Source organism: Corythoichthys intestinalis, chromosome 18 (assembly GCF_030265065.1).
Source record: "Corythoichthys intestinalis isolate RoL2023-P3 chromosome 18, ASM3026506v1, whole genome shotgun sequence".
Lineage (NCBI taxonomy): Eukaryota > Metazoa > Chordata > Actinopteri > Syngnathiformes > Syngnathidae > Corythoichthys > Corythoichthys intestinalis.
In genome coordinates this window covers 42,034,675-42,058,914 of record NC_080412.1, presented here as the reverse complement: position 1 = coordinate 42,058,914, position 24,240 = coordinate 42,034,675, and the positions used below count along the sequence as shown (strand labels likewise).

Genomic DNA, 24,240 nt, shown 5'->3' with positions numbered 1-24,240 from the left:
GATGGGAGAGCTCTTTATCTTACCTCAAAGGGAGAGCCTTGACACCCAGTGGAGGAAACTAATTTCGACCTCTTGCATCAGGGATATTGTTCTGCCGGTCCCGACCCACAACTCGTGACCACTGGTGAGGGTAGGAACGTAGATCAACCAGTAAATGGAGAGGTTTTCCTTTCGGCTCAGCTCCCTTTTCACCACGATGGACTGATGCAGAGTCTGCATCACTGCAGACTTGGCAGTGATCCGCCTGACGATTTCACGTTCTATTTTTTCCATTACTTGTCAACAAGACCCCAAGATACTTGAACTCCTCCACTTGTGGAAGGACCTCATCCCTGACCTAGATAAGGCATTCCACCTTGTCCCGACTGAGGACTATGATCTCGGATTTGGAGGTGCTGATTCGTATTCCGACAGCTCCACCCTTGGCTGCGAACCGTTCCAGTGAGAATTGAAGGTCACGGCTTGATGAAGCCAACAAGACTACATCATCTGCAAAAAAGGCCACCAACCCGGACCCCCTCAAATCCTCGACTGGGCCTAGATATTCTGTCCACAGAACTTATGAACAGAACCAGTGACACAGAGCAGCCTTTGCATAGTCCAACCTTCACTGGAAACGAATAAATGAGGATCGAAGTCCAACTGAAGAACTATTGGTTAACTTCCATCCGTCCATTATTTAATCCGGTCGGGTCGCAGCAGCCTTAGCAGGAAAGCCCAGACTTTCCTCTACCCAGCCACTACAGCCAGCTCCTCCAGCTGGATCCTAAGGTGTTCCCAGGCCACCCAAGAGACGTAGTCTCTCCAGCATGTCCTGGGTTGTCTCCGGGCCTCACGCTGGTTTGACATGCCCGTAACACCTGGCGTCCAAACCAGATGCCCAAGACACCTCAGTTGGCTCCTCTCAATGCAGAGGAGTACCGGCTCGACCCTGAGTCCCTCCCAGATGAACGATCTCCTCACGCTATCTCTAAGGGAGAGGCCGAATTCCATAATTTAGACCACCTGTATCCGGGATCTGGTTCTTTCGGTCACGACGCACAGTTTATGACCATAGGTGAGAGTAGGAACGTAGATCAACAGGTAAATCAAGAGCTTCGCCTTTTGGCTCAGCTCCTTCTTCACCACAATGAACCGGTGCAGAGTCCACTTCACTGCAGACGCTGACCATCAGTTGGAAAAGGGTGGCGTGCCGTCTGTGGGTCAGGGATGAGATCCTGCCCTAAGTGGAGGTGTTCAAGTATCTTGGGGTCTTGTTCACGAGTGAGGGGAGTAGAGAGCAGGAGATGGATTGGTTAACTTGCATTAGCAATTGTCCACTAGCTTAAATGCTATAAAATGCGAACTTTTTTTTTTTTTTTTTTTTTTTTTTTTTTACAATGATCTGTACAAATCATTCAAACACAAATTCATTCAAAAACAGCTAAATATAACTAAACTAAATTACGATTACATAAACAATCATATTAGCTCAAACAAAAACTTACAACTTTATGTTGGTCTTAACAGGGAGCAGCTGGATACAGCAGTTAGATGAGTGATGTCATATTCACTATTGCCACTAGAGGGCAGTGTATCCACCAAAATCAATACAACTAAATGCATACACTTTCAAAACAAAACAATTACAACACCACACTACAGTCCCTGACAAAAGTCTTGTCGTTTATCCATTTTGTCGAAACAATTGCTAATAACCTGACTTTTAGTTATTCAGTTGGTTTCAGAAATGGCTCATATGAAAGCTAAGACGCTCCCAAATGATGTTGAATGTACAAAAATATATTTCTTTCACTGAAAAAAAATTAATCATTTAATGAAGACATAATGGTCAAATTTTGGCAAGACAAAAGTTTTGTCGCCTACAGAATGTGTGAAAATTGAACAAAAAATGTACTTCAAATACAAAAATATATTGCATGACATAAGCGAATTAAGTAATGGTGCTGTGAGATCCAAATGTAATATTTTGTATGACTTCCGTGGGCTTCGGCAAGGATTCATACAATTTATTGATGAAGTCATCAGGAACATCAAAGAAAGCAGTCTTCCATGCCTCCCAGAGTTCATCAACATTCTTGGGTTTCGTCTTCCATGCTTCCTCCTTCATCCTACCCCAGATATGCTCAATGATGTTCATGTCTGGTGACTGGGCTGGTCAGTCCCAGAGGATCTTGATTAGGGCTGCAGCTATCGAATATTTTAGTAATCGACTGAAAATTCTATCGAGTAATCGGATAAAACATTTTTTTTTTTTTAGGTAAAGAGCAATTTTAAATATACATGAGAAAAAAAGACATTTAATCCAATATTGAACCATTTTCAGTCAATCGATGGCTTTATTTTCGATGTACAGGGTGACCCAAAAAAAAGTTTCCACTGCCATAATACAACTTAAATGCCATGTTTATTCATTTTAGAATTAGAATTTAATCACAAATTATACATTGTTGTAAAGAACATGTACAGTACACTCTATTTTTCAATGTGTCCTCCCTTAACGGAACGCTTGACAGGTCGTCTTTATGTAGGATGCTGTCATCTTTTCCCAAGATCTAACAATGGACCTCTCCAAGGCTGCCACAGAAGTTTGTGGCTTCTTACAGGCACTGTCCTCCACAGTTGCCCATATGCTATAATCCAGGGGATTGAGATCTGGACTCTGGGGTGGCCACATATCACCTTGTCAATTAACTTTTTGGTCCGCACAGATCGGCACTTCCAGAGCCAGGTTTTCGTGAGGCTGTTCCGGTATCTTTCAGCTTCTTTTTAACTTTGTAGACTGCACATCTGGATATTCTCAGATTTGCTGCAGTCTCAGTAGGTGTCACCCTGTACATTGTTGAAAACAGCTAACATTGCATCTCGGATGTGACTAGAAAAAAAAATTCACTGCTTTCACTCAAAAAACTTCTAGATCTTATTAAAAAAAAAAACAACAACATATTTCTTACCTAAAAATGTAATTGCGCTTGATAACACACATCACTTGAAAGCTATGTTTTCCCCACGTGTTTCAATTGAATTTCCATTTGTGTCAAGCTATTTTTAAGTTCTAGTTAAGTTTTAAGTTAGTCTAAACTAAGTACTTATAGGTAGTTTTTGCAGTGTTCACAATAAATGTATGGTACCTGCTGCATTGGAGCACATTAGGGACCAGTGCTACTTGGTGTTTTATTCAGCAATGACTACTGAGCTAAAACTGACAGTTAGCTTTATTATGTTTTAATTTTACACCCTCATCACTCTACAGCGCTGTGTTTTTACAGATTAAATAAAGCCTGTATTTAAGACACGTTAGCCACGCATCGACAGTGGTCATAATAAATAGAAACCTAGCCCTTTGAAGGGCTTACGTTACGTGCGCGAGTGACAGTAACATTATATTTATAGGCGCTGAGAGGTCTACTGCTTAAAGATGGCGGCTGTTTACTAACGCTGCCCAGACGCGGCTGAGTCTGTCATTTCGCATCTAGTTCGAAATGCATGTGATCTCTATGAGACGTATCGGACACTAACTGCTACCACACTAGCATCATGTGGGCGTAGTTTTTAGCAACATCTGCATAGTTTGTAGCGGCGGTCGGCTGCAGTAAGGTTTTTTTTCTTTTTTTTTTTCTTTTTTTTTTTTTTGCTTATTCCTCTACGCACGTGACGTCAGCGCATTGTCCCGCATTAAAAGTAGTCTGGGCAAAACGTGATGCTTAAAGCTGGCAAAATTAAACTATTCCTCGAGGTGAATAAAATTACTCGGATCAGTTTTTAAACTCGAGTTACTCAAGTTGCTCGAGTATTCGTTTCAGCTCTAATCTTGTTCTTCTTTGCCTTGAGGAACTTTGAGGTAGAGATTGAAGTATGCGATGGAGCACCATCCTGCTGCAGAATTTGTCCCTTTTTATGCTTAGGAATGTAAGAGGCAGCTAAGATTTGTTCATATTTCAGATTATTTATGTTGCCTTCCACCCTTCAGATCTCTCGCACACCCCCATACTGGATGTAACCCCAGACCATGATTTTGGTAATGATGTAACCACCAAACTTCACTGTTTTCTGAGTGAATCTCAGATCCTTGCGGGCTCCAGTAGGTCTCCTGCAATATTTGTGGTGATTGTGGTGTAATTCAATGGAAGATTCATTTGAAATATCCACCTTTTGCCACTTTTCCAGCGTCCATCCTTTTGACAGGCTATGGGCCTTGGCAAATGCCACACGGTTTTTTAATGGTCCACACCCTGAGAGATAAATAGCAGCTACTGTATGAATTGTAACCTTGGCTCTGCTATCAGAAATTATACTGTATGAACCCTTAAAAAAATGTGATGGGACATCCGCGCTGACAGCGCGTCCTCAGAGACTGAAGCAGAGTGAGACACAGGGGGGATTCAAGAACAATAGTGCTTGTTTTCTTCCTTTCACAGTAACATATTTCTGTAATGATGGAGACTTTTTCCACCTTTGAGCACTAAGTGGGTCACTCGCTGTTGTTTTTTTAGTCCTGCAGTGTTTGTCCCGAGCCTCCTGCTGGGTCTCCTCATCTTCTTTTTATCTTTTGTTTTTCTAACCTCTCACTACATTTATGCTTTCACACGTTCATCACCTCGCCTGTTTTTTTGTTCGCCGTCAATAATTGTTTTCTCCATTAGTGTTCTTCTAAACCATTTCCTGTACAAATGTACTAATATTAACCACGTCAAACAGGTAAGTCTTGACGTGGGGTGTGTCTTCAGTCACGTTTCATTACAAGAAATGGCTTCAGCCCAACTGGATGGATTGTGCGCTCGGAACTCGGAAGGGTGTTGGCTTTTTTGGCAGAAAGGCTGAAAATGTGTTGTTCTCCATTAGATTTTATTAACCGATACTCTATTGTGTAGTTATCTCAGATGAGGAAATGAAGGGATTAAGGAACAAATCCTTTAAATTGGTGAGGTAAGGTGTCATCCAGCATAAAGTGACGTGACGGACAGTCAAATTCCATTTGAGTTGTTCACACAGAGAAGCATCTAGTCCAAAACTGATATGAAGCGACTGTACCTCCAGCATGTGGTTTTAATCCGTCTAGCAAAAATCTGATTTCTGTGCTATGGGACTCTTCAGGCTACAAAAATGTCATCCAGTTTCAATCTGGATGAGCTAAAAAAATCAAGATTTTGCTTCCCAGTCTAAACAAGACCTACAGTGCTGGCCAAAAGTAGTGGCACCCCTGCAAATCTGTCAGAAAATGCTTAATTTCTCCCAGAAAATGATTGCAATTACAAATGCTTTGGTCGTAATATCTTCATTTATTTTGCTTGCAATGAAAAAAACACAAAAGAGAATGGGGGGAAAAAAATTAAATCTATTATTATTTTACACAAAACTCCAAAAATGGGTCGGACAAAAGTATTGGCACGCTCAGATAATACTCGTTAGCACAACATTTCGACAAAATAACTGCGAACAACCACTTACGGTATCCATCAATGAGTTTCTTACAATGCTCTGCTGGAATTTTAGACCATTTTTCTTAGGCCAACTGTTCCGGGTTTCTGAGATCGGAAGGGTGCCTTCTCCAAACTGCCATTTTCAGCTCTCTCCACGGGTGTTCTATGGGATTCAGGTCTGGACTCATTGCTGGCAACTTTAGAAGTCTCCAGTGCTTTCTCTCAAACCATTTTCTAGTTCTTTTCGAAGTGTGTTTTGGGTCATTGACAATGACCTCTGAGGGAGACCCAGCTTTCTCACACTGGGCCCAACATTATGCTGAAAAATTTGTTGGTAGTCTTCAGACTTCATAATGCCATGCACATGGTCAAGCAGTCCAGTGCCAGAGGCAGCAAAACAACCCCAAAACAACAGGGAAGCTACACCATGTTTGACTGTGGGGACCGTGTTTTCTTTGATGGCCTCGTATTTTTCCTTGTAAACTCTATGTTGATGCCTTTTCCCAAAAAGCTCTACTTTTGCCTCATCTGACCAGAGAACATTCTTCCAAAATGTTTTTTTTGCTTTATCAGGTAAGTTTTGGCAAACGCCAGCCTGGCTTTTTTATGTCTCTGGGTCAGAAGTGGGGTCTTACTGGCTATCCTTCCATAGTCCCTTTTCATTCAGATGCCAACGGATAGTACGGGTTGACACTGTTGTAACCAGGGATTACGGATTTCTCACACTGGGCCCTATATTATGCTGCAAAATTTGTTGGTAGTTTTCAGACTTTATAAGCCACGCACACGGTCAAGCAGTCCAGTGTCATTGGCAGCAAAACAACCCCAAAACATCAGGGAGCCTCCACCATGTTTGACTGTGGGGACCGCGTTCTTTTCTTTGATGGCCTCATATTTTTCCTTGTAAACTCTATGTTGATGCCTTTTCCCAAAAAGCTCTTTTGTCTCATCTGACCAAAGAACATTTTTGGCTTACTCAGGTAAGTTTTGGCAAACTCCAGCCTGGCTTTTTTATGTCTCTGGATCAGAAGTGGGGTCTTACTGGGTATCCTACCAGTCCCTTTTCATTCAGACGCTGACGAATAGTATGGGTTGACACTGTTGAACCACGGATTGCAGGACAGGACTTGTTTGGATGTTAGTTGAGGGTCTTTATCCACCATCCGCACAATCTTTCGTTGAAATCTCTCATCAGTTTTTCCTTTCCGTCCACATCCAGGGAGGTTAACCACAGTGCCATGGGCTTTACACTTATTGATGACACTGTGCACGGTAGACACAAGAACATTCAGGTCTTTGGAGATGGACTTGTAACCTTGAGTTTGCTAATGCTTCCTCACAATTCTGCTTCTCAAGTCCTCAGATGGTTGTTTTATCTTTCTTTTCTACATGCTAATTGTGGTACACACAAGGACACAGGACAGAGATTGAGTCAACTTTAATCCATTCTAACTGGCTACAAGTTTGACTTAGTTATTGCCACCACCTGTTATGGGCCACAGGTAAGTAACAGGTGCTGTTAATTACACAAATTAGAGAAGCATCACATGATTTTTCAAAGAGGCCCGTCCCATTTTTGGAGTGTTGTGTAAAATGATAATGATTTAATTGTTGTTTTCGATTCTCTTTTGTGTTTTTTCATCGCAAGCAAAATAAATGAAGATATTACTACCAAACCATTTGTAATTGCAATAATTTTCTTGGAAAATTTGAGCATTATCGGACAGAATTGCAGGGGTGACAATACTTTTGGCCAGCACTGTACAGTTCGTGGCGTCTAGGTAGGTTTAATTGAACATTTTGAGTAACTATAGACTAAAACGTGAAGAAATTTGTGTGAAATTTTGTCGACTAAAACTAGACGAAGATAAAAACATTTTGAAATGAAAAAAAAGGACTCAAGATTAATAAGAATTTTAAAACTAAGACAAGAATGAAAAGTGCTGCTGAAAACAACACTGGTTCACAGTGAGGTTAGTGCTTGCACACGTTTTGGTTTCCAAACTTGGGCTTTTTCTCGTGAGAAATTGTTTTGTTGTGTTCAGGAAGCATGGCACGTGAGTGCAAAATCTCACCTCATGCTCCTTTCTTTACCTCATGTATGTTGTATATCCACTTTTTCAGCCGTTCAGTGTGGGTTTAAAATGCCATTGTAAAAGTAGGTCAAGTATGAGTAAACATACATTTTAAAAAAATGGAGGACAATAACACAGCCTGAGTCATGACTCATAGGGCACTTTCACAGTTCACACTCGCACTGTTTGGTCTGTTTTAAATTGACCAGAGTTCTTTTTTTCAGATAGTCCTCTTCATTTTGTAAATGTGAACGCGCATCTGAACTCTAGTTAGGACCAAACAAACGAACTCTGGTCGGCTCAAAAATTGTGGGTCTGCTTTCAGTGCACCCTGCTTCGTTTGTGATTGCAACCGGAGTAGGGTGTGCTTTTGCTACTTTACGTGCAACGTCACTGCGTGGAGCTGTGATGCTCCAGGCTGTGACATCCTTGGAAGCAGACGTGCTGCGTACAAGCTATCCAAAATCAACAATGGCAAGAGGACAGACGATTAAACACGGGCAAAAGTTGCTGTGCTGCGCTAAGCAGTTGAATTTGATACACAGAATCAGGTTTTGATGTGGCGGTTGTGTTTTGCATGCTGTTCCTGGGTGAGAGAACAGTGGCCGAGACAGCCGGAGCCTCTCGGGGCGGCCGTTTCATCAGTCTCGCTCTCCTGGAAGTGGCAACAATTTGACAGTCCAAAAGTCATGACAGTGAGAGCGATTTTGCGCCTGTGTGAGTTGGGTCGCCACGTGGTTCCCTTTCGTGGTTTAATTGCAATTGATACACAAAATCGGGTTCTAATGTGGCGGTTGTGTTTTGCGTGCTTTTCCTGTGCGAGAGTGACAGTGGCCGAGACAGGCGGCGCCTGTCGGGGCGGCTGTTTTGTGAGTCTCGCTCTCCTGCAAATGGTGACAATTTGACAGTCCAAAAGGTCACAAAAGTGAGAGCGATGCTGCGCCTGTGCGACTTGGGGTACCACGCACTTCCCTTTTGTGGTTTAATTGCATTTGATACACAGAATCAGGTACTAATGTGGTGGTTGTGTTTTGTATGCTGTTCCTGTGTGAGAGTGGCAGTGGCCGAGACAGGCGGCTGTTTCGTGAGTCTCGCTCTCTTGGAAGTGGCGACAATTTGACGGTCCAAAAAGTCACAAAAGTGAAAGCGATGCTGCGCCTGTGCGACTTCGGGTACCACGCGGGTACCACGCGGTTCCCTTTCGTGGTTTTATTGCATTTAATGCACAAAATCGGGTTCTAATGTGGTTGTGTTTTGCGTGCTGTTCCTGTGTAAGAGTGACAGTGGCCAAGACAGGCAGGACCTATCGGGGCAGCCGTTTCGTGAGTCTCGCTCTCATGAACGTGGCGACAATTTGACAGTTCAAAAAAATCACGAAAGTGAGAGCGATTGTGCGCCTGTCTGAGTTGGGGTACCACACGGTTCCCTTTCGTGGTTTAACTGCATTTGAAGAACAGAATCAGATTCTAATGTGACGGTTGTGTTTTGCATGCTGTTCCTGTTTGAGAGTGACAGTGACTGGGACAGGTGGAGCCTCTCTGGGCGACTGTTTTGTGGGTCTCGCTCTCCTGGAAGTGGTGACAATTTGAAGTCCAAAAGTCATGAAAGTGAGAGCGATTGTGCGCCTGTGTGACTTGGGGTAACACGTGGTTCCCTTTCATGGTTTAATTTTCCTCAATGCATTTGTTATATACTCCAGTTCGCTCGGCATTGAATCAGTAGGGAGCAACCCCGCCCTGACAGAGCGGCGACTTGCTATGCTATGCTACATTACGTGCAGAGTCACAGCACCACACTGTGAAGCCCCACGCTCTCTCCCCTCCCAAAAGGGAGGTATTTCCTCTTCTATTCGTCCAATCAATGAGTGCGCCTTTCGTCCACGTAATGCTACTCAGAATGTTCGGTTGGCGCAGAGTGAATCCTGAACCTTTTCAACAAGTCATTTGCAAGCGCTGTTGCGAGGTTGCTCTCCTGGTCCTCTTGGTCTAATATGGTGGTTCTTAACCTTGCTAAGGGTCCCGAACCCCAGAAGTTTCACATGTGGATTCACCGAACCCTTCAGAATAGGATAATTTTTATTTTTTTCCAAATTAAAAACCAATATATCTAAGCTAGCAAGCTAATAATTAAAAAAATTCTCGTTCAAAATTCTTCTGATTTTGACAGTGTTTTATAAACAGGTCAAAATTTGAGACCATGCTACCCATTGGTCTGTTGTATTCCTTTATACTAAGTGCGAGTCAAGCTTCCACTGAGCAAACCAGTTAAACCCATTCCCATTAGATCGAGGACTAGTGTCCTATTGGGAGCAAACCAGTCCAAAACCTGGCCCTAAAAGCCACTTTGCCTAGGTTTAATCAGCATACGAACCCCTAACACTTACTCACCGAACCCCTGTGGTTCGATCGAACTCCGGTTAAGAACCACTGGTCTAATGTGAAAGCGCCCTTAATGACAGGGCGTGTAATAAAAAAAAAATATTCGTCTTTTGAGATTTTTGTTTTGGGGGTGCAGGCCTCCGGAGGTCACACGTCCACTCAGCCCCCTCAGCCACCCACCCTTCCTTGAATCTCCTCTTCCCTCCCTCCTGCCTTGGCCAGTCTCCATGTGCCGGGCTCAGGACCTTGGGAATGAATGGCGCCCGGGCTGCGCTCCGTCTTTGAAGCCAGCCAGGAATGCGAGGCCTCTTTTTTTTCTTCTTTCTCTCGCTCTGTGTTGTTCGCCACTAACGTGAAATATTCCCTCCGCTGCTCTCATTGTGCATGACGGAGCCGGACGTCATCGGGCGGCCAATCGCTGGCTCCCGCTAAGCAGCAGCAGGTCGCAAAGAGAGAGAGGGAGAGAGCGAAGTGGTGGGGGCTTGTCGAGAGAAGGCGCTCTACAAGTCTTTAATATCGTGCTCGTCTGGTTGCTTGGCGCCGGTGCTTCTTGGAAGAAACATGGCGTGAAAGCAGAGGGGATATTTTGGATTTTCAAAGGCCACATGGCATTTTTGGGCTTGAGCAAGAGTATCAGTCAAAGTTTGGGTAAGTTTTGTTTTGTTTGATGCCACCTGTGATCTTTCCAAGTGAGGCCTTGCATTCTCCTCGCAACTGTTGATGTCATTGTTGCAGTCTTGTGTCCTGTTGTAGTTTGTTTGCGTGTGACGGTATTTGTCTGTTTCTTCCTCACCCCCACTTCACTCCCCTTCTCTGTACATTGTGTCACTGCCTGTCCCCTCCATCACTTCCACTTGAGCGCTCCCCTGTTGGGGAGCCTCTCTCTCCTTGTATGTGTGCACTTGTGTCTATGTGTGTCCAGATTTGCAGATCAGGAAAGCCTTTATAAACACATTATCTTTTAATAATATACAGATTGTCCCCGGGTTACGAACGAGTTCCTTTCCCATGATGGCGACCTAACCCAAATTTCCGCATAAGTCAGAATTAACCCTTTAAGAACCCCTAAATACCCTCTAAATCTCAAAATAACTATCATACACATGTATTATACATCATATTAATAAAATAAACAAAATGAAATAGATTGATATTACTTCCCCCTGATAACACTGATCACCCCGTAGTTACCTGGGTCTTATATGTTGTCCGTCAACTTTATTTTTATTAAACATCTTATTCTCCGCATTTTTTCGTCCCGCCGCGCAGCCCGAACTATTTGACCGATCGGCACCGTTCGAGTATCAAAACGACCAACAAATTCGTGCGACGCAGGCTTTTTTTCGAACGGCGGCGAAAAATTTTCTGTTCACCCGTTAACACAGTTTTTTAAAAAAAATTATAATTGAGTGAATGGCACTTTTTTTGCGCGTTTCTTCGGCGCGGCGCGCAGCCCGAACCATTTGACCGATCGGCACCGTTCTAGTATCAAAACGTCCGGAATTTTCGGACAACGATGGCTTTTTTTCAACTGGACCCGGAAAAATTTCCGTTCAACCGTAAACGGCAATTTTTCGGAAAATTTCCTAAATGTATCTAGTTCTTCTTACAAATGACATTTATTTGTCACCATCAAACTATGAACACACAATTAGAAAATTAAATACAATAATGCTTCAAACGGTACCATGGGTAGAAAGACATGAAATTCCTAATTGCTACTGATGTTGACGACGCAATGCTCTCTGGATGGTGACGTCACTTAGTGGCATTGCCGGGCTACCACAGTGTCATTCTTTATCTACATAAACATGTCGTTGGTTCTGCCCGTCCAATTTGAACCCAAATAGAAAAGTGACGAGCAGGACATCACTGTTGATATTTGATGAAAACGAGCAGCAAAAACAATTAAATGAAGGTCTCCAGCGGGATTTAAACCCGCGTTTCCAGTGGGACAGACAAGCGCGTAGACCACCGGACTGTACTTCCGCGTGACGTTGGAGTCGTGATTTTCCTTATCAAGCAATCGCTACCCACATGCGTTGTCAGTTTCTGTGCGGTAGAACCTGAAAGGGAAACGCAACTGAAAATAAAGTGCGGCTGGCTTGACCACAGAATTTGAAAACGCGGCTCACTTCAGACAGCAAGCAGACAACAATAACATAGGGATTGCGTAAAAGGGTTTATTAATCACACAAAAAAACATGCCAGGGACACACAAAACGGGTCCATCAAAGTGGGTGTAAATATGGCGCACTCCGTAGGTCAAAAATGTACCAAATTTAGATTTTTAAATCAATGGCAATAATATATGTGTTTCTAATAACATAATTTGGTAAATGAGAACAATTGTGGCTTATTAGAGCCTACAAGTCTTTCAGTCCGAGCTTTCCTTTAAAGTAAATCAATAAGAGGCATATTTGCTTACACAAAAAAGAAAAATCTAATACTGACATCACATGCATAATGAAAATTGAAGACAAATGCACTTTTTTTTTTTCCCAACTGAGTGTAAAGTGTAGGTTAGCAGCTTAGCGAATGTACTTCAGGTGAACATTTCAAAATAAAAGCACATCATGGTCAACATGTAAATAAAGATTTGTGGGGTTAATCTCACATACTTCGCATTTTACACTAAGAATAGCTTTAAAATGAGACCCATTATGAAAAATCTGATTTGCAATGAATAATTTGTCTTCAAATTTACTAACTTGTGGACTTTGCAGGACAAGATGACATTTTGGATCTATCAACACTTTTGATGGGCTCTAATTGGCAGAGAACATAAAGGGTGGTGGGTTTCCCACCTGTTTCATATTCTGCACTTAGCTAGCTATATAATGACTCTTTATGCATTGTTTTTTTTTTTTTTTTTTTAATTTATTTATTATTTTTAATATATATATATTTTTTGAAGAATAACAATTTATTGCATTTGAATGGAGTTCATTAGTGGTTGAGTTGTTTAAAAGAAATTGACAATAATCGGCTATATTGTATGAGAAAATATACAGGTAGTCCCCGGGTTACAAACAAGTTTTGTTCCTAGGGTGGTGACGTAAACCGAATTTCTGAGTAAGTCGGAATTAACCCTTTAAGTGCCGGGAATAAAACTGTCCAAAAAGTCCAAAAGTATTTTGTTTAATTATGGAGGATACACTGCCCTCTGGTGGCAGCATTGGGTCGAGCTGGACTGTCGCCTTATGACTGAGGAGCAGACTCTCGTCTGACATGAATAAAGGACAGCTGTACTTTGGTTTGGTGCACATATGTATGTAAGTTGTTTCAGCTAATAAATGTGTGTGTTTGAATTTGTAAATAAATTTACAGCTCTAGTTTACGGAGTTACGTGTGATAGCGATTTGCTATGACAATTGTAAATATTCGTAGCATTTAAGGTAGTTGACGTTTGTTAGGCAAATTAGGCTAACTTAATCTACTAAATTTACATATTAATCAGACTAGATGGACGTTTGAACACCAATTGTTTTTTTGTCAAGTGTTTTATTGTTAAAATGCGTGTCATTTTGAACATACAGTGGGGAGAACAAGTATTTGATACACTACTGTTAGTGTACATAGGTGTGTTACAGCTTTACAAATTGTCAAAAGTGAAGGAAGTTAAAAGATGTAAAAAGCATAATAGTTTGACGTGTGTAAAGCTGAACAACTTCACGTTTAGTGAGGACAGAAATCATCATATTAATAAATTAAAAAATAAGATACTTTGAGGTACAATGAGGTACTGTTCATGCGACAAAAAAAAAAAAACCCAAAATGAATGGAGACAAAATGGTGGTCGAGACTCCAGTGTCATAAAGTTGAAATTGCGTAAGTCGAGTACGTCATAACTCAGGGACTACCTGTATCGCCTACTAAAATTTGTTCTCGCGTAAGGCCTACCCACGACCACATACATCGGTTTGATATCGGTATCGGATTTTTGGAGTTTGACAATTTCAGGAAATCGGTTATCAGTTAAAAGTCATTATCGGTCAACTCCAATTCTGGGGTTTAAAATTTGTAGAGTTAGACTGATGAGCACAGTTGTTTCCGATGGCATCATAGCTGCAGCCTGACATTAAAAAAAAAAGTGATGTTAAAGCAAATGGACTTGTTGGCTCGTCGTGGTTTTATTAGCAACATTGGCCTCTGAGTAAGATGACATCTTGATGACAGGCACAGGGGGTCATAAAAGAGAACCAGACACAACAGTTGCCAAGACTTTGGCATGGACCTGGTCATTAATTTGCAGTGGTATGTTTCTCAGCCATGGCTTTTACGCTTGTATCACAACAAAATACAATTTTACCTGACCCACTTTACATGATTTAGTGTTGTCCCCACTCAATTCCAAGGAAATAAATACAGGCGACAAGCATTCCAGGGCAACTGTGCTTTATAATGAGGTATTAGGTGTCACATGTTCTTCATGTGCGCTGTAATTTCATTGAATTCCAGAAATATTTTCACGTGTTTGCCGCAAAATGCTCGGCTGACCTCAAGGTCTAATTAGAGACCTGCTTGATCCAAGGTTGCAGGGATTCGTCCTTAAATACCGTAATTTTTGGACAATCAGCCACTACTTTTTTTTTTTTTTTTTTAATCCTGCAGTTTATTGTCCAGTGTGGTTTATTTGTTGATTTATTGAGTTAATAGGTAACACTTTATGTGACAGCGGCATCATAAGACTGCCATAAGACAATCAAAATTATGATATGACACTATTTTGGGCATTAATGAATGCATATGACACAAGTGTCATCCGGAAAATTATGTCAGCTTGGATCTATTACATCCATTTAAAAGTGAGATAATTTGCCGGATGACACAAAATGATATGTCATGATTAGGGTTGTTCCGATCGTTTTTTTGCTCCCGATCCGATCCCGATCGCTTTAGTTTGAGTATCTGCCGATCCCGATATTTCCCGATCCGATTGCTTTTGTTTTTTTTTTTTTGCTCCCGATTCAATCCAATCATTCCCGATAATTTTTCCCGATTATATACATTTTGGCAATGCATTAAGAAAAAAAAAGAATAAAACTCAGATGAATATATACATTCAACATACAGTACATAAGTACTGTATTTTGTTTATTATGACAATAAATCCTCAAGATGGCATTTACATTATTAAGAATCTTTCTGTGAGAGGGATCCACGGATAGAAAGACTTGTAATTCTTAAAGGATAAATGTGACTTTGTATATTGTGACTAAATATTGCCATCTAGTGTATTTGTTGAGGTTTCAGTAAATTATACTGTAGCCATTTAAATGTTCTGCCCAAACGAATGATGGGAAGTGCAACCATGACCGTGCGTAGTGGCACCAATTGATATATCTTCTCTGCATTGGGAAGTAACATAGGGTGTTAAGGAAAAGATCAACAACTATCGTTCTTCCCCACATTGCTTCCAACGATATTTCTAATTGTTGAGAGAGGGGTTTTAAGGCTTTAGCCAATAAAGAAGAGGCTCCAAAGACTGCCAAAATTCTCTCTACTCAATTTACACTGCCTGTTAGCTCTATATATAGATAAAACGACGCCATTATAGATTGAACGTGACAATGCGTGAGTGGGTCGCACAGCGCATGCGTTGATTGCATTAAATATTTTTACGTGATTAATTTAAAAAAAATTAATTACCACCGTTTACGCAATAAATTTGATAGCCTTACTTTAAGCCAAAACTAAAGACTCTGGATGAATGTAAGACATTGTGTCTGTAACGTTAAATACAATTAGAAAACGATTTAATTAATATATATATATATATATATATATATATTAAAAAAGGCATGTCCGATATTTTTTTGACGATTCCGATACTTTGAAAATGACGTGATCGGACCCGATCGATCAGTCATGATCATTCATTAATTCTCATGGCAGTGTCATGTCATAATTATGATGGTCTTATGACAATCTTATCATGCCACTGTCAAAGTTTTACCAAATACCTTAACTAGCAATTACTGAAACAACCATAACAGTAACTGAAGAAATAATTAGCACAGAACATGTATTTTGATTGTTATTACCATCTTGAGTGCTGCATTGCATGCTAGGAGGCATGTTGGATGACAACAGTGTTGACAGCAGGTGGCAGCAGAGGTTGACTATCTCCCTCAAGGGAGCAGGGATGGCCAAATGAAGCTTTGCAGCCAATTGGTTCAAAGCTTCATGGTGGTTCATTTGGTCTTATGACAGTCTTATGATGCCGCTGTCAAATAATGTGTTACCGGTTAGTATCCTTAGGTGTAGATATCCCATAATACATTAAAGACCGCTGCGGCTTATAGAATAGAATAGCCCTTTATTGTCATTATACAGTTGTACAATGAAATTGTGGAGCATCTCCCTTTACATTGCACGATAACTTAAAATCTCAAAGTGACTTGCAAGAATAAAGGTATAAAATGGAAATAAATAGGAATTTAAAATGTGTATGAGATAGTCCTATGTTCTGGCAGTCCAGTCCAAATAATCGAAGTGAAGTCGCAGCAGTTTGACAGTGAAGGCGTTGAATATTGCACGTTAATATTGGACGTGAGTAAGTATTGCTAAAAAAAACGGCATTAAATATGGTGATGAGTCATAGGCTTCACACACAAAAATACTTGTTTCTTATCCAAAGCATGTGCCAAATACATTTCAGGCTCACAGCTAGTCTGTGTTTTTGTTTTCTCCTGCAGGTACTTTTGAGCAGACAATTCGCCGAGGATTTGAATAAGCCAGAAGGAGGTGCGAAAATGACCTAATTTACGACCTGGACTCTGCACAACCAGGTGCAAATGTGTTGGTGGGACTTCCCCCAGTTGAAAGGCAGATAAATGCTCCTTCTTGACATCTTTCCCGTTATTCCATGGATTCCTACAGCTTCCACTTTGAGAGAATGAGCAACGTGGACCTGCATCCTCTGAGCCTGCCCGTCAATCGGCTCTCCCCGGCTAGGTCCAACAGCAGCATTGTCGAACAATTTGCCCACCACCAGCACGGCAAAGGAGACTCTGCCTACAGCTCCTTCTCTGGAGGGTCCAACGCTCCGGACTACCCGCCTTCACTTCACTTCCCAGACGACCTGCAGTCTAGTTCTTTCAGCCACTATGCTGACCTTAAGTATATAAAGTCCATGTATCATCCTACCCAGGGTTTGCAGGCTAACGCAAAGACCATGGACCAGTTATATCGTTCTATGGAGGTGATCTCGCAGAACTATCGCAATAGTACTTACAAGCAGAATGGAAATGCTAGTTTTTATAACAATGACAAAACAATGTCAAAGATGCCTCATAGGGGTCCATCCCAAGGGGATTACACTCCCATTGGTCCACACCCAATCCCATCACGACCAACTAATTTTACAGCTGCTAAAAACGTAGAAAACGGCAAGGGTCAGCACAATTCTGACACTCAACAGCTCAGATCCCAAACTAATCATCATCTAGGGAATGTCCCCCAAACCGGGATGGCTAAGCCAGAGACAGTCAACTCTGTCATCAGTCCCAAAATGTACTCGGATCACAGAGCGGTGCCAGCAGTGGAGGTTCAGCAACTCCCAAGCACTCACTCTCACTGTCCCTCTTATGAACAAAACACGGTCCCCGTGAACCACCCCAATCTTTTCATCCAGGACAACAAAGCTCCCTCTCAGCAGCAGAAGTCCATGAACTTCCCGAAACGATCACCTCCCAAAGGTACAAGCCAATCTGAACACTCTAAGTTATCAAGCGGGGGCAGAAGTACCAGTCAGGATCACAGTCATACCGATGGTGTCAGAAGCGAGTTCGACGATCTGCGCAATGGGTTGCATTCCGCTTACGATAGGAGCATTTCAGAGCCAGTCCGTGTTTCCAGTCCTTGGACCGCTGATCAGACAGGCTTTATCAACAGCAGCATCACGCATAAGGGTCAGTTCTACTTCGTCACAGGAATGTATAAGCAATCCGAAGCCAGAATGAGAAAACATTCTGCATCTGTGAGTGGGTCTGAAGCCGCAAGTGAATGCTCTACTTTGTCGGAGAGACCAAGAGAGAGAGAAAGATGTCACAGCACAATGGAAAATTTATTTATACCCATAAAACAAGTCCTGGATGAAAGAGGCAAGGACACCATCCCAAGAAGTTCAGATCAAGAGAATCACAAACCCGCTTCCCTTTCGACACGGTCCTCTCAGAGTTTGGATTCCTTTGAAGAAATTGACACCGAGAGTCGAGAGATTGGGCGCCATACCACAACCAATCCGATATTTTACTGCGGGCCTGAGAAAAACTCCCCACATTCGACTTTACAAACAAAGGATGTAACTTCACTGAACTTCAGTGAGCCATCTAAGCAGCTGAAGGGAAAAGAGCAATTAAAGAAGGGTATAAGACAGCCACTGACAGATGTAGCCAGTGATAGGATAAACAAAGAAACCACCCCTCTTCTCTACCATCTCACTGAAGCTAACAGAACAACATTTAAGTCAAAAATGGATGCTGAATTTGTTGTGACTGATAAAGAAACAACACGAAACGCAACTTGTGTTACTGATGTGTCTGTAAAGAACGGAAAACCTCCGCAAGGTGACACGACCAAGAACGACACAGGGGTAGTCGATACTCTTTCTTGTAACACCCTGGATGACTCCTATAAAAAGTACTACAAGGAGAAGTTAAAGGACGCCCAATCTAAAGTCCTGAAGGAGACATCATTTAAAAGAAGGGATCTGCAACTGGCATCAAGCCATCGCCCCAGGCCAAAACCTGAACTGAGATCACCGGTGATTCACTCGTTCTCCCCATCACAAGATTCTGAAACATCCACAGATACTATTACCCCGTCCGTTGTCTCTGAGGATACAGAGAGAGGGAGCATAGTGGAAGAGGTGAGGCAGAGTCCTAAGCAGATGAACACAATGACGGAAAGAGAAAATAGGGGCTCCGCAAATGTGGCCCAGCCTCAGGTGGCGTCTCGAATCGGGGGCCGAAAGCGATTGACTCCGGAGCAGAAAAAGATGTGCTACTCTGAACCTGAGAAGCTCAACCAGCTCGGTGGTGGCCCCAGCCACTCGGCTTGTCGCTCCTTTGGCAATGAAAGCGACAGCCTGTACGAAATGGACGGCGACTGGCAGGATCATTTGCAACCAAGAGAGCAGGGACTCGTAGCAGCGCGTAGAAAGTTGTTTGAGACGCGGGGTCGTGCCCAATCAGCCCCTAGCGCTTCAAGAACAAACTTGAAGCACCTGCAACACCAGGCGCTGGTGGAATACATGGAACGCAAAACGGGTCAGAAAGTTGCGGAACCGCAGCAACCAGGTCCTCAGGTACTAGTACCTCCCAGACAGAGACACTCTCTGGGAGAAAGACCATTTGACTGGGTTCCTAGGCCTTTATCTGCAAGTACCGAGGGCAATCCTCTAAAAAAGAAACTAAATAGACCCCAGTCTGCAGGACGCATCCTTGATTCCTCCACCAGCTCTGTCAGGTAGGCTTTGTGACAGATTGGAAACCATTTGAGTTCTTTTAGTCGTGTTAATTGAATGTTTTACAAAATAGGTACGCCCAGTTCTTCTCAGCACAACCTTCTCCAGGTCCACCTGCAGGTCAGTCAAACCAAACTAGATGGAAGGAAAGACAATATCGATCGCATGGCATGTATGCATCTATGGAGAGTCTCTTGGACCAACCTGAAGCACCAATTTTCAGGAACAGATCCACATCCACACCACATCCATTCCAGGTGGGCCAATAATTCCAGATTTGTTCAAAGATAATATATACAGTATATGTTTTGTTTGTAAGTGAGCAGCATGAGCGGATTTGAGTGGACTCACTCAATGAAGCATTTGATGAAAAACAAGCATGTTTTTATGTTATTGTTATTTAAAAATAATTTGGTGGACAGTAGCATGTTTAAAACTTATCATAATTATTACATTTGAAATGCTAAAAAACTATTTATGAATTATTTAATTATACTCTGGGGAAAAAGGTGAAAAAACATGTTTTGTATGTATCTCTTTCAAATGCTAAATCTGAATACATGCACTACTTTGCGGTTTTTCACATATTGCGGTGGGTTCTAGTCCCCATTAACCGCAAAAAAACAGGGTCCCTGTATCCAGAATTGCACTTTCACTTCACGAGAGCAATTTATGCTTTCAAAAATAAATTGAAATACCTGAGCTTAGCCTCAATCGGTATGAAAAAATGAATAAATGAGGACAGGAGTATAACAAAAGAACAATTAACTAACTTGCATAGCAAAATTCCACTAGCTTAAATGCTATAAAATGCGAACTTTTTTTTTTAAAAATATATATATAATGCTCTTAACAAATCATTTAAGCACATATTCCTTTCACAACAACAACAAAACAACTATGAAATATACCCCTGAACTAAATTACGAATGCAAAAATAATCATGTTACCTCATACTAAAACCTTTTATTGGTCTTAACAGGGAGCAGCAGGATCCAGCCATGTCAGATGAGTTATGTCATAATAATAATAATCGAGTAATCCGATTAGGAACATTTAATGCGTTGCAGAAAAAATTTTAGGAGATGTAAAACAAAGGCTTGCTAAGATTGCCCTTTCAAAAGAACAAAGAATGCGAATACAAAATAAAATTCCTGAGGGTTTCTTCAAACTATACAGACTTGCACTTTCATTCATAAATGAATTTAAATACCTGAGCTTAGCCTCAAACGGAATAAAAAAAAAATAAAATAAATGAAGATCTAAGTACAACAAAAAGAATTGCTAACTTGCATAGCCAAAGTCAGCTAGCTAAAATGCGATAAAATGTTAACGTTATTTTTACAATGCTCTTTACAAATCATTAAAACATGTATTCCCCCCCAAAACAGCTATATCTACCTATAAACTAAATTAGGAATGCATGAAAAACATATTAGCGCTAACAAAAACTTACCTTATGTTGGTCTTAACAGTGAGCGGCTGGATTCAGCCATGTTCAATGAGTTAGGTCATATTCACTTTTGCTACTAGAGGACAGTGAATCCACCCAAATCAATAAAACTAAATGCAAACCATTTCAAAAGAAACAATTGCCACGCCACTCTAATTAAATCCTCGAAGCAGCCAAATTTTATTCGAAGCTTTTTTCTAATCGAATTACTCGAGCATAGACTTCATAATGGTATTGACGGGACACGGGGCCGATTAATAGGGGGCCTATCTCCGTCAAAGCTGACCAAGTGGAAACACAGACAAAGAGCTTTTTACGTTGAAAATTATTGTGAATTATTGTGTAAATCCCTCAATTCTTTATAGATATGGATGTAAAACAGTCTCAATTCTTGGTTAAAAGCAAAAAAAAAAAAAAAAAAAAAAAAACGGGCCGTTAGCCTTTATTTTAAGTAGGGCTGTCAAAATTAGTGCGTTAACGGGCGTTAATTAATTTTTAAAATTAATCATGTTAAAATATTTGACGCAATTAAGGCACATGCCCCGCTCAAACAGATTAAAACGACAGCAGTGTCATGTCCACTTGTTACTTGTGTTTTTTGTCTCCCTCTGCTGGCGCTTTGGTGCGACTGATTTTTATGGGTTGACATCAACAATGGCGAGCTACTAGTTTACTTTTGATTGAAAATTTTACAAATTTTACTAAAACGAAAACATTCAGAGGGGTTTTAATATAATATTTATATAACTTATGTACAATATGTTGAATGTATATATCCGTCTTGTGTCTTATCTTTCCATTCCAACAATAATTTACAGAAAAATATGGCATATTTTATAGATGGTTTGAATTGTGATTAGTTACGATTAATTAATTTTTAAACTGTGATTAACTCGATTAAAAAATGTTAATCGTTTAACAGCCCTAATTTTAAGTAAATATGTCAAATGTGCTGCTCGTCTTTAAGTCACTGTGGCGCCGCTTTACCACAACAAAGAGCTTTTAACGTGAAATTCTTGTGAATAAATGCTTAAATCCCTGAATACTTTATCGATATGGACGTAAAACACTCTCGATTCTTGGTTAAAAGCAAAAAAATGGGCAGTATTATTTATTTTACATAAATATGTCGAAAGTGCTGCTCGTCTTTAAGTCACTATGGCGCCGCCTTACCACAACAAAGAGCTATTTACGTTTAAATTCTTGTGAATAAATTAGGGCTGTCAAAATTATCGCGTTAACGGGCGGTAATTAATTTTTTTAATAAACACGTTAAAATATTTGACGCATTTAGCGCACATGCCCTGCTCAAACAGATTAAATGACAGCACAGTGCCATGTCCACTTGTTACTTGTGTTTTTGGGTGTTTTGTCACCCTCTGGTGGCGCTTGGGTGCGACTGATTTCATGGGTTTCAGCACCATGAGCATTGTTTATTTATTGACATCAACAATGGCAAGCTACTAGTTTTATCTTTTGATTGAAAATTTTACAAATTTTATTCAAACGAAAACATTAAGAGAGGTTTTAATATAAAATTTCTATAACTTGTACTAACATTTATCTTTTAAGAGCTACAAGTCTTTCTATCCATGGATCGCTTTAACAGAATGTTAATAATGTTAATGCCTTCCAGTTGATTTATTGTTATAATAAACAAATACAGTACTTATGTACAGTATGTTGAATGTATATATCCGTCTTGTGTCTTATCTTTCCATTCCAACAATAATTTACAGAAAAATATGGCATATTTTATAGATGGTTTGAATTGCGATTAATTACGATTGATTTTTAAGCTGTGATTAACTCGATTTAAAATTTTAATCGTTTGACAGCCTTAGAATAAATGCTTAAATCTCTGAATTCTTTATAGGTATGGACATTAAACAGTCTCGATTCTTTGTTAAAAGAACCGGGCAGTTAGCATTTATTTTACGTAAATATTAAGAACTATGATGCTAATGCCGTAGCGGCTAATTTCTACCATTGATTTTTTTCACAACGTTTCAAAATAAATGCATGGTAGAGCTGAAACGAGTACTCGAGCAACTCGAGTAACTCCAGTTTAAAATCTGATCCGAGTAATTTTATTCACCTCGAGTAATCGTTTATTTTGACAGCTCTAAGCGTCACGTTTTGCTCGGACTACTTTTAATGCGGGACAACGCGCTGTCACGTGCGGAGAGGAAGAAGGAAAAAAAAAAACTTACTGCAGCCGACAGCCGCCACAAACGACGCCGACGTTGCTAAATATTAGCCCGCACGATGTTACGTTGGTACAGGTAGCGTCTGATGCGTCTCATAGAGATCACATGTATGTTGAACTAGATGCGAAATGACCGACTCGGCCGCGTTAGTAAACAGCCGCCATCTTAAAGCAGTAGAGCGCTAAGCGCTAATAAATAAGATTAACGTTACTGTCGCTACTAGCTCACGTAACGTTAGCCCTGCGGAGGGCTAGGTTTCAATTAATTATGACCACTGTCGATGCGTGGCTAACGTGTCTTACATACAGGCTTTAACATAACATAGCATTGTGGAGTGATGAGGGTGTAAAATAAAAACTTAATCATGCTAACTATCAATTTTAGCTCAGTAGTCATTGCTGGATAAAACACCAAGTAGCACTGGTCCCTAATGTGCTCCAATACAGCCTGTATCATACATTTATTTTGAACACTGCAAAAACTCAAAATCCAATCAGGACTTACAGTTTAGACTAACTTAAAACTTAACTAGAACTTAAAAATGGCTTGACACAAAGAGAAATTCAATTGAAACACGTGGGAAAAAATCCTAACTTTTAAGTGATGTGTGTTATCAAGCGTAACGGCATTTTTAGGTAAGATTTTTTTTTTTTTTTTATAAGATCTAAAAGTTTTTTGTGTGAAAGCAGTGAATTTGTCTTTTTTTTTTTTTAATTCTAGTTACATCTGAGATACAATTGTTGGCTGTTTTCAACAATATACATCGGAAATAAAGACATTGATTGACTGAAAATGGTTCAAGATTAGATGAAATGTCTTGTTTTCTCATGTATATTTATAATTGCTCTTCACCTAAAAATATATTTGTTTTATCCGATTACTCGATTAATCGATAGAATTTTCAGTCGATTACTAAAATATTCAATAGCTGCAGCCCTAATGCATGGTACGAAAAATATAATTACCTTGACTCCTCGAACACATCACTCCTGAGATGATCCTTTTTACTGTTTGTATGCGGTACAGCTTTCGTACTTTTATCCTAAATCCGGCGTTGACTCGCTGCATGTGTTGCTGCGACCGACTGCGAATAACTGAAGCAGATTGCGGGATTGGTCCCCTGCTTGAAGGCGTTGCGCAGTGGCTGGCCGAATTGACCCGTCAATACCATTTTGAAGTCTATGCCTCGAGTTAATCGATTAATCGTTGCAGCAATAATTGTGCTGAATAAA

At 40.8% G+C, this 24,240-nt stretch overlaps 1 protein-coding gene across 5 annotated transcripts in view; it reads left to right on the top strand.

Moving 5' to 3' along the window:
- Positions 1–24,240, top strand: part of shroom1 (shroom family member 1) — a 70,616-nt gene that overhangs the window by 22,718 nt on the left and 23,658 nt on the right. For 2 of the 5 annotated variants that reach the window (XM_057820528.1, XM_057820527.1), the window contains 2 exons: positions 16,575–19,347; positions 19,419–19,602. In XM_057820528.1, the coding sequence (XP_057676511.1) occupies positions 16,745–19,347; positions 19,419–19,602 (2,787 nt within the window). In that variant the 5' untranslated portion in view covers positions 16,575–16,744. Of the gene's footprint in view, positions 1–10,069; positions 10,522–16,574; positions 19,348–19,418; positions 19,603–24,240 lie in introns of those variants that run through there. The other 3 variants (XM_057820531.1, XM_057820530.1, XM_057820529.1) reach the window with 3 other exon arrangements.